This window comes from Myotis davidii, unplaced genomic scaffold (assembly GCF_000327345.1).
Source record: "Myotis davidii unplaced genomic scaffold, ASM32734v1 scaffold673, whole genome shotgun sequence".
Taxonomy (NCBI): domain Eukaryota; kingdom Metazoa; phylum Chordata; class Mammalia; order Chiroptera; family Vespertilionidae; genus Myotis; species Myotis davidii.
Genome location: NW_006286677.1, coordinates 1,143,114 through 1,154,473, shown reverse-complemented (window position 1 = coordinate 1,154,473; position 11,360 = coordinate 1,143,114). Strand labels below are relative to the sequence as shown.

The window sequence follows — 11,360 nt, the reverse complement described above, 5'->3', positions numbered from 1 at the left end:
AGTGGGCATGGGCCTCTCCCGCGATCCAGCTCCCTCGTGGGCACCAGGGCGAAGGCAGGGACCCGGTGCCCCTGGGCGGCTGCCAGGCCCCCCAAAGCAGTACCTGTCTCAGGTTGTAGACGTACACCCTGCCTTGCTCCCAGCCCTCGCTGAAGTACATTGGGGCGCCCACCAGCAGGACGTCAGTCACACCGTCGCTGTCGATGTCCACCGCGGTGATCTCACTCCCGTAGTAAGAGCCTATCTGCGGCACAGGCACAGGGCGGGGAGGCGTGGGGCGGGGCTGCTGGAGGCCTCGCCTCACCAGTGCAGGGGGACTGAGGGACACAGTCTTTGGAGGACAAAACGAGAAGGCCCTCCCCTTCTCACGCCTCTTCCCCCCACTCCCTCCCCTCCATGGAGTGGACTCGCCCTGTCAGTCTGTCCTTCCTTCTCTTTTCTCCTTCTTATATTAGTACATCTCTGCCCCACTCTTCTTTCCAGTGTTCAATGTTATTGATCGCCATTTCTTCTGTTTGTAATCGATACAGTATAATGGCAAAAAAGAGCAAAATAACAAAAGGTCTAAAGAAGAGAATAAAAGTCACCCCTTGTCCAAACATCCAGCTGCTATGAGCCTTTGAGTGTGTTTTCTTCCAGTCTGTTTTCTCTACAGTGTGTGCCCTGTTTGTGTGTGTATATATGGTTTATTTTTCCAATCTAGGATCATACTATACATATGGCTTGCATACTGATGGATCATGAGCATTTATTATTTTTTGCTATACAACATTGCTGATTCTATAATATTCAAAATTGTGCATGTGCCAATGTGTTTAATCAGTCCTCTATTGTTGAATTTAACTCGTTTCCATGTTTAATGTCACAAATAACTAGGATTAGCACCTTGTGTGGTGAATTATGATTTCTTTCCAGCCTTTGAGCAGTCACTATGTTCCTCTCCCACGCTGGATGCCACGCTCCTCACCTCAGTGAGGGCACCATCACCCACTCAACCAGGGGGTCCTCCCCGGCTCTATCCTTTACCCTCTCCCACCTGCAGTCTCCCAGCGTGTCCCACCTGGTGTTTACCAAACATGGCCCCAGTCCATCTACTTCCCCCTCTGCGGCTCCCTCCCCAGGTCGGGCACCATCCAAGGGCCTCCCTGCGTCCAGGCCAGCCCCTCCAGCCCACCCCACGCGCAGCCAGAGCGGCTCTAGCCGCTGACCGTGCTGCTTCCTTGCTTTTGGGAAAAAGTCCAAACTCTCCAGTGTGATGCTGCTGCACCTGCTTCCCTCCCTTCCCTCCCTCCGGCTCCTACAACCCCTCCTGCCACACCTGTGATTTCTCTTCTCCAGAAGCCCCACGCCCTCCTCGCCTCTCCCCTGCCCCGTGAGTGTCTACCATCCCTGAGGTCTCTTTCTCTTAGAAGCATCTCTGTCCTTCCCACTCCACTCCCCACAGTGGGAGCCCCTTCTAGCTGCTCCCCTGGCCTCATACTCCTCCCACCACAGGTGCCTCGTGAGGTGGGCACTGTGCCTGCTGAGTTCCCTCCAGGCCTTGGTGCCCTGCCTGGCACAGGGAGGCTCTCAGTCAATGTTTATTGAACCAGTGGGTCACCCAGGAAAGGGAAGGAGTCCTCCCAGGGACAGGCCCTGTATGACACACTTTACAGCCTCAGGTTAGCATGTATGAGCCTCATGTTTCATTAAGGAGAGACCAAGGTCCTCATCTTACAGCAGTGATGGCGAACCTTTTCAGCTCGGTGTGCCAGCATTTTGAAAAACCCTAACTTAACTCTGGTGCTGTGTCACATATAGAATTTTTTGATATTTGCAACCATAGTAAAACGAAGACTTATATTTTTGATATTTATTTTATATATTTAAATGCCATTTAACAAAGAAAAATCAACCCAAAAAATGAGTTCGCGTGTCACCTCTGACACGCGTGTCATAGGTTCGCCATCACTGTCTTACAGGGAAGGAACTGAAGCCCAGGGAATTTGAGTCACTTGCCCAAGGTCCAAAGGCCGGTCATGGCCAAACTGGGCTGGAACTTGGGTCTGTCTAACACCCGAGCCCGTGACTCTCTCTCCCCAGTCACCTCCTGGCTTAGGGTGCATTCAGAAAAAACTATCCTAAAGCATGAACAGCTTTTAACTAAGGAGAAAGATAAAAATACAGAAGAGAGAAACAAAAATCATAAACCCGGGGCAAAAGATGTGCTTGTCTAAAGTAATTAAAAGGCAGACAGAGGAAAAATAAGGAGGGAGGGAGGGAGACATATGTCTAAATATGTGGCCTCAGCTATGTGGGTCATGGTGACTTAGAATCCACTTAATTTAGCTGCCTTCAGCACTGTGGTTTCTCTTTCGGATGTTGGAGGCGGGACTGGGCAGTAAAAATGTCATAAATTCATCAGCAAATTCCCTCTAGCTCTCCAGGTCTAGCCTTGGATTCCCAAAAGAGCTGGCTCTGGGCCAAGTGTGGGCGGAGAGGGCAGAGGCTGGGGGACAGAGCAGTGTCCTGGGTCCACCAGAGCCCTTGAGATGACAAGGGGAGTGGTGGGATGAGGGCTTCCTACAGCTGGAGGGGTCTAGGTTAAACCCAGTGAGGAGCTTGTCCTAAAGGTGACAGGCCAAGGGCAGTCGTAGACGATGCAGGAGACAGGGCTGTTCCCAGGCTCTGTAGAGCTGGGCCAGTAAGACCTGGAGAGGGCCCAGCCTAAGGCCCAGGATGCCATGGATGCTGGATCCGGCTAGCCAGGAGGGGCCGAGGCCTGGTTTTGGGGTTGGGGGTCAGGAGGTGGCACAATGCAAGAGCCCCACCAAGAGTCCTGGCTTCTGAACTTGACCCAGTCATGAATCCACTCTATAACCATGGAAAAGCTGTGTTGCTTCCCAGGACCACAGGCTTCCTCAGCTGTTGAAATGACTTGGATCAGAACCCTGTGTTCTGGTCTTTTCACCACCAATGACTGTTGTCATAGCTTTCCATCTGCACTCATGACCGTCCAACACGAGACTCTCCGCAGCACGGTCAGGTTGCCCACCACATCCCAGGGGGGCAGTGGCATTGGCCGCCGTACCGTTCTGCATTGCTGACATTCCAGGAAAAGGAAAGAAGCTGGCGTCTCAGTGAACCCATGGGGCCTCGAGTGGGTGGGTGCACAATTCCTCCCACTCCTGGCAGCGTGAAGATGGCTTGAGGAACATGACTGCCCCTCAGGACACCTAGGGACCCTGGCAGTCCAGGCTGGGAAGCACAGTCTAGAATGAGCGGTTCTCAACCTGTGGGTCGCGACCATCGGGAAACACATATAGCATATCAGCTATTTACATTACGATTCATAACGGCAGCAAAATTACAACTATGAAGTAGCAACGAAAATAATTTTATGGTTGGGGGTCACCACAACATGGGGAACTGTATTAAAGGGTCGCGGCATTAGGAAGGTTGAGATGCTGCTTCTAGCCATGAACTCTAAACATGTCCAGGAAGAAGCTGGCAGTTGGGGCAGAGGTTCATGAAATGCAGGCAAGCAAGTGCTCAGCTTCTCCTCGCTGCAGCGGGGACAGGGCCTGGCTTTCTGGGGATGGAACCGTTCGCTCCAAGGCTGGTGGGAAGGAGATAGATGTCCCCCAACCAGGAAAGATGTGTGTGGGCCTGGGGACCGTCCTACTGAGAGGGAAGAGATGAGGTCCAGAGACCCCTCCAGCCCAGCTTTCCCCATTGGTCTAGCCCCCTCTGTTCCTCCCTCCCCAGAAAACTCCCCCTTTGTTACCTGCTCGCCCCGCAGGGCCTGGTGGATGGTGAGACTCCGGTTGTTGTGCATGGTGAACAGGATGGCTTTGCCGGTGTGGTTGAACCGGGGGGCTCCAGCCACGTACACCCGCCCCTGCCTGGAGGACACGACCGATGTGACTGTGTACCCTGCCACAGGAGGAAACAGGCTGGTCTCTGGCCCACGTGCTCGGCAGGTCTTGCCGGGGCCCCACGAATGGCTCAGCTGTACGGAGGACAGGCCGGTGCAGGAAGTGCATTCGGGGCCAGCCGGGCAGATGCCATAACCCAGGGCAGTCATTCCCAGGCGTGCACCCACCCCTGCCGGAGGGAATACAGGAAGCCAGGTGGGGCCACCACAGGTGTAGCTGACCTGGAATGAGCACATCCCCTCCTTCACCGGCAGCAGGAGGGAGACGGGTGAGCCCAGGCTACGTTTCATATTATATTAGGCAGGCTTGGTTTTTGATCCTCACTAACTGTTTATCGGGGACCAAACAGTGTCCTCTCCATTCCCATAAATCCTTGCCAAGTGGCTCATGAAAACCAATGTTGTCTGCATAGATGTAATGACCTCAGGGATTCTTGCAGCCCCAGAGCTTTGCAGACTCAAAGGAGGGAGCTCCCACCTCTCAGGCCACACATACGCCACGCAGTATGGAAGAAATGGAAGCCCAGGGCTCTTTGGAAAGACGCCGACCTGTGTTCTCAGGATGGCGTGGCCTGATCACTGTGACTCTCGAGTTGCCCACTCGGCATCCAGAAGATGGCTGTGCAGCAACTTCAGGCAGCTCTCCGGAAAGCGTGCTAAGCCGAGTTCCACTCTCTGCCAGACGATTCTGGACCCTGGATCCCGGTTTTAGGTGAGCGCCAGGCCTGTTGGCAGTTCCTGGGCTCTTTCTGGGAATGGATGTCTCCTTCTGCCATGTGTGCGTGTGTGTGCGTGTGTGCGTGCGTGTGTGTGTGCATGTGTGCGTGTGTGTGTGTGCATGTGTGTGACACTCTCATCTGGTTCCTAGCAGTTGGTTCCAGAGTGGCTACAGGATGCACAGAGGAGCTGACTCAGTGGCTAGGAGTGTGGGAGCAGCAGGCTGTCTACTCTGGCTTCAGACACAACTTTTCTGACCCCTGGAGGTGTATCCTGGGAAATGGGGCTTGAAAGGTCAGTAGGGCCTGGACACCGCGTGGGGTAGCTACCGTGGCTGTGCACTTAGCACAGCCAGAGATGCCTGTGTGAGGGCGGGTGGGGCTAGCCTGTGGTGCGGAACAGAGATTTCTTCTGAGCTGAGCCCTCAGTGGCACGGCTGGAAATGTTTTCAACTGGCCCTGGGCCTTAGGCCTTCCAAGTGGGAGACGGTGGTGGTGGGAGGGGCCTGAGGGCTGCATGTCCTGAGGGCAGGCGTGGGCTGACCCGCAAAGCTCCAAGCAGCACTGAGAATTTCCTGCTCCCATCAGTCCGCTGGCTGGGGCTTCGGTTCCCATGTGGCTCCTTGGCCAGCAGGCAGGGCCACCCTGAAAGCTGAACCAGCCTCCCAAAGGCCTGCCCAGAGGGCTCGGCCGGCAGCCATAGAGCTTCCCCCGTGGAGGCGGGAGCCTGGCCTTTCAGTCTCTTCCCCGCCCCCCCCTCCCTTGGGGCACGTAGGGAGGAATCTTCCAGAGACCTAGACCCTGCCCTCACTGGCCCAGCCCCAGAGGGAGGCACTCCCTCAGGATCCCACCCAAATGGTGACAGTGGTTAAGACCTGGGGTTTCATGAGGGTCCGTCAGCCTGTCTCTACCCCCAGGATCTCCTGGGAGGAGGAGGAGCATTAGAAACATCCACTGGAGCACATTTCAGGGGCAGGTGCAAGGCTTGTCATTTATTCTACCTACTTATTTGCCGGACAGGGTGCTGGCATGGTGGGCACCAGGCTGAAGAGGTGATGGCCCCGACCCCTGCTTGAGTCAGCAGAATGCTCACAGAGGGGCCCCTTGGTTCATGGGTGGGCTCCCCGGGGCCCCTCCTTGCCCACTGCCCAGCAGCGGCCCCGCGCTGGCTCTCACCCAGATACGCGCCGTGGTTCTTGAGCTCCTCGGGGAACTCCTTCAGGTAGGACTCTCGGAGGGGGATGACCTTCCCGCCACTGGTCTCCTTGAGCACAGCTCCGTTCCAGTCATAGGCACCAACGGCTCCCAGCAGAATCCCGTCCTGACAGCGGGGAGGGACACACATCAGCTCTGGTCCCCCAGGTGGCCCTCTCTGGGAAGCCACACCAGGTCCTGCACCATGAAGCATCTGCCAGCCACCCTGGGCGCCTTCTCCTGGGTTCACTGTTTAACAGCCCAACTTTGTAGCCAGGATCCTTGGCTTTTGAATGACCTTCAAAAGGTCATTCAGGACCTTCTCGCCCCAATCCATCCTTAGAGCAAAATGGGTCAAACTAATCTTAAGGATGGGAGCTTAGGAGAGAAGGAATGTTCTAGAAAGAAACTCCAAACCCAGGACCAAACCTCCATTACTCTGGGCTTCAGAACCCTTCCAGGAAGTCTCTTGTCACTATTCCTTCTCTCTGACACTCCTTCAAGCTGTCCCTGCACTTGGCCTCCGTCCACATTCCCCTGTAGTGTCTGAGTTGCTTCCCTGTGTGTAAATCCTGCTTCATTTTTTAAGTAAAAATTCACTGTGTTTACTTTGTGCCAGACACCTCATGGAGCTCAAAGACCGTAAATGAATACACAAGTAAATGTATACACAAATGAATACACAAATAAATGTAATAGTTGCAAACCGTGATAAATGTGAAGAGGGATGTAGTAAACGCCACAGTGAGGCTTAATTTAGATTGAGACGGGGTCAGCAAAAGCGTTTTTGAATGTGATGCTTATCCAGACACTTGGAGGGGGTGGGGACAACTTGTGCAAGGCCCTGCGGCTGGAGAGGGTTTAGAGCCTTTGGTTTCAAGGAACTGAAAACTGGCCCTGGAATGCTGAGGGAGAGGGGCAGTGTGGTCCAAGATGAGGCTGGAGAGATGAGCCAAGGCCCCATCCATGACAACCCTCTCCCTTCCTCTCTGAAATCAATAAAAATATATATATATATATATATTTTTTTAAAAAGAACCATCGGGCTCGTATCGTCCATAGGGCTGAGGCTGAGAATTCCTGGCCCTGTGGTTAGAGCATGAGCTCTGGGGACAGACCTTCCTGACTCGTTCCACCTCCAAAGCTTCTAGCTGTGTACCCTCTCAAGTTTCTCTCTCTCTGAGCCTCGAGTTCCTCGGCTGTTTTGTTGTAAGAGCTAGCATTTTAAATTCTTAGCAGGTGCTTGGCAGCTAATAAGGACAGGGTACATAAGCAGCTGTTCTCATTCATTAATTCACCCACAAAGCACTTCCGGGGGCAGAAGTCAAAGCATCAGATCTCACGGTCAAGCTGGTGCTCCGGGTGAACCTTCACATCAGCTCGTGAGCAGTGCTCTCACGGAGGCCAGGACAGCCTGTGTTGGGGCCCAGCCGAGGGACGGGGTGGATGTACATTGGAGTTAGGAAGGGATTTTAAGAAAAACTTACTTGATCAATGATTACGTAAGTCTCAAAATTGCAACGTCCTTTCCAAGCCTCAAGATTCAATTCTACAAATACTTTTCAGACTGAAAACTGGGTCTGGAATCTATTCAAAGACGAAGGTCCAGACAGGTTCAATGATTTGTCTGAGGCTGCACGGCCAGGCAGTGATGGAATGAGAATGCCAGCTGCCGGCGATTCTTCCTGGCACTGGAGAGGCAGGACTGTGGAGGCAGGTGGCGGTGGTCAGTGGCGGTCCTGGGCGCTGGCGTGCAGGGAGACCGCCTCTGGGTGCTGTCCCCCGCCCCCTCCCCAGATGCTCCCACGGCTCCCTAGTGCCCGTGTGTCCACCACCAGAGTGACTCTAGAGGGGGCCGGAGTCTATTCGCAGGAGCCCCTTCTAAGGGGCTATGTCATTCAGAGGGTGGATTGTGCTTTAACTAGTTGCTTGGATTCTGGCATGAAACTTGTTTTCAATAAGCTCAAAGTGAAGCCTGAGGAAGGATGAGTGCCAGGCGTTTAGAGGGGGATGGGTGGGAAAGACCCAGAAACAGGCCCTCAACCTTCCTGTGGAGAGGAGCCCCTCACGGTGGGTGCTGCTTGAAGCCGTGGCCAGGGCAGGGAGGAGGGGCTGCGGAGGGCAAGGGGCACACTTGCCCTTGCTCATTCAAGATCAGCGGGTTGGCGCCTCTGCTCAGGGTTTCTGGGAATGAGGCTCAGGAGTGGGGTGCTGGGACCAGGGCACAGCCCCAGGACACATGGTGGGGCTTAGGAGGACCTTAGCAAACCGGAAATGATTCCTGCCACCAGGAGCCACCTTGTAACAGTCTGGAGTAAGCATGCGGCAGACCTTGGCTACCATGTCCTGGCCTCACGGGGGGAAGCGGAGGACGTTGGGGGGGAGGGGGCGAAGAGGGGGGGATGGACAGACAGCCCTAGCTGGCGGGTGGAAGAGTCTACCCCATCGTTAAGGCATATGGGGCCTCAGGAGGGGCTCACAGCTTCGAGGTCATTTCACCATGATGGACTGGTTTCTTTCACTTTGGATTGAACCAGATATGCAAACCTAGTTAAAGTGCAAAACTCCTTCGAATAATAACAGCTTTAAGGCATCAACAGCTGAGAACCTTAGATACAGGCAATGACCTTTGCTATCCGGTCCATAACCCAGGAGGGGAGGGCACAGGCTGAGGAGGCAGGGGGGTGTCAGATCATCATGTGTAGGTCACAGGAAAAATGATCTCTTCTTATCTTGGAGTTTTTGTAGACAGACCCACCCTAATAAAACTGCTTCCTTCTGTAAACATTGGTGTGGAAGGGGGTTTATGGACTCAGTGTGGGATGCTTACTGTGAAATTCCTCTGCTGCGTCCTCCCCAGCAGCTCCATCCATCACCAAAAGGCGTCAATTATTTATGGTTTTCTTCCTTCCTCCACACTTTTCCCTTGTGGCCCATGGGGATTATAGACTCAGAGTCGATGCCACCTTGCGGGGTAGGCTCCCTTCTGCAAGCTTTCTGAAAGCCTTCTTGATTACCCAGCTTGACAGGGAGTTCACTACCTCAGTAGCCAGCCAGCAGTCACAGAAGCCATCCCAGCCATTAGTGACCTTCGCATGTATTTCCAAGTGCTAATGAAAGCGTTGGCTTCAAAATCCGTTCTAGAATTTGAGCAGGGAGCCGTAACGTCCAGGATACCCTCTTTCTCCTTTTTGCAAATCAAGACGCGAGCTCTTGGGTCAGCCCCAGCTCTCTGTGTCCCTCAGGGGCTCTGATCCTCGGCCATCAGCGTGGGATGCACTTGCTGGGGTCTGGAGCCCGGGGCTCTGTAGGTGGCCAGGGATGTTCTGGGGTCTCCTCTCCCGTGCTGGGCTCTGGTCCCTCCTTCCTAACTCAAAGGTTGGTTTCCTTGTAGACAGATGGCAGCAGACCAACGAGCTGCTGGGCCTTTCCTCTGCCCTTGAGAGCATTCGACTGGCCCCTCCCCCAGGACCAGAGACCTCTCCTCTGACGTAATGAACAGGCTCAGGCAGCTGAAGCTCCTTCCGCCCCTTCGCAGGAAGTAGCTGTCTGAGGCTGTCCCGGTGGAGCACTTCTGGGGGAGAGGAAGCCTGGGGCTCGCCTAGGAGATGGACTCCCTTGGGCTCAGGACTTGCTCTGGGCAAAGCTGAAAGGCCGGACCCACCTGCCCCTGGTCCCCAGAGAGATCTGACTGACCCTGAGGGCTGCGAGCTGGCCTCCCAGGGACAGGTTGGCTGCGGCCAATTACGACGGCATCAATGGCTGGCGTTGAAAAATCTCTGTGTCTAATAGTAACCCAGTGGCAGGTCGCAGCACCAAACAGTCTACCATCATGGCACCATTCCTTTGCATTTGGAAGTTGGTATTTGTTTTTTTTTTTTAAGTATTAAGGAGTCTCATTCAAATGTAATCATCTTTCTTTTAAAGTCTATCACATAAAAATTCCAGCTCCGTGTCACTTGAAAATGAGACTGGGGGTGACAGAAGAACTGGGGTCTGCATCTGCAGGATGGGGAGAGGCAGCCTGGTCTCTCGAGCTGGGCGTGTAGGAGCAGCTGCACAGGGCAGTGCACGGCCTTGACCTCAATCACAAGCTGGAGCTCTGAGCTCCTGGTCTCCCCCAGCAGCTGGGGACCTGGAGGTCCACAAGGACTCACCTTGCTCCGCACACTGAGCTGCGTGGGCCATTTTCAGGGCTCAGCGCAAGCGTCCTCCAATACCGGAAGTTTATCTTAATTTCCCTTTTCTTTAGGCTCCCGATTTCTGGGTGTACAGAAATCATAGTATGAGAGGCAGGAGACTGAACTGAATCTTTCTCCCCAATTGGACCTCGAGCTGCTGTCAGCTGAAATGTTACCTTAATCTTCATCTATTTATACGCCCCCAGTTCCTGGGACAGAGCCTGGCATCCAGGGAGGTGCTCAAGAAATGATTATGGAATGAACGGAGGAGACAAGGGACATTCCCTCTCTCTCACTGTCCCCAACATCAGGGCTGGCGCCTGGTGTGTGCACAGATTTCCCCTCTGTTCTTCTGCTCACTGCCCACTTCTGATCCTCGTCCTCAGGGGTCTGCCCAAGTGCCAGCCCCGCCCCAGATCCCTCCCTGACGGCCTCTCCCCCGCCTGGGCCTTTCCTTCTATAAGACCCCCATCACACGCTGCTCGGTTAGCATCAGACGTGTACATGTGGTTCCCCCAACGAGCAGGGGTGTTCACAGGGCTCCATGGATGGGGGCCTCCTGAAGTTGTACATTTTTTTTTTTAACCAGAAATCCATTGTTGCTTTCATCCTGCTCTCAAAGCGGAGGAATGCTGCCCTGGATTGCTTGCAGGTTGACGGACTCCTGGTGCCAAGAGGAAATCCCAGTCCCTTCTGGCACCTTAGTCGAATTTGACAAATACTTGTTGGATTTAATTAAATTGGATTTTCTGTTCCATTTCTAATCAGCCCTGAGCCCAGGGTCAGGAGACCGGGTTAGTCCTGACCAGCACATGACGGGTGGCCTGACCGGCTTGAGGGAGGCTCTCCTCTCTCCTGGTGCTGGCTGCTCCGCTCGGACTGCGAGCTGAGGGCAGGGCTCTCGCTCTGCACCTCGTGGGACCCAGCGTGGGACCCAGCACAGGGGTGGCTCTGGAACGATGTGCTGAGGTCACCACCTAATGTGGGGCAGCCATCACCACCAGCTGACTCGGCAGGACTGTCTCCGAGCTTGAATGGGGCGCAGGGATTTCCAATCCCTGGAAAAATGTGAAGTGCTCTGCACATTTGACTGTTAGGATTTTGGGACACGGACAGCTTGCTGTATCCAGGTGGGCGTGGCGTTTGCTGTCCAGATGCTGCTCAGGAAAAACGAGGTGCGGTCCGCCCACCTGCCTGCTGCATGGTGCACAGGCCCCCTCCCCTCCAAGGAGCCCCTCACATTCCACACTCCCTCACGCAGCAGCGGCTCGGTGGGGGAGAGGGCACGAGATGAGTATTTCTCTCATGGAGAGCACTTCAGCAGGCCACGCGACCATTCTGTGATGGGGTTTC

At 54.4% G+C, this 11,360-nt stretch overlaps 1 protein-coding gene across 1 annotated transcript in view; it reads right to left on the bottom strand.

Moving 5' to 3' along the window:
- The window catches only part of LOC102758445 (integrin alpha-11), a 25,935-nt gene that overhangs the window by 12,150 nt on the left and 2,425 nt on the right, over positions 1-11,360 (bottom strand). The window contains exons 3-5 of the mRNA XM_015560437.1: positions 5,809-5,953; positions 3,767-3,915; positions 104-244 (exon numbers count right to left, since the gene is read on the bottom strand). Coding sequence (XP_015415923.1) covers positions 104-244; positions 3,767-3,915; positions 5,809-5,953 — 435 coding nt within the window. The remainder of the gene's footprint in view (positions 1-103; positions 245-3,766; positions 3,916-5,808; positions 5,954-11,360) is intronic.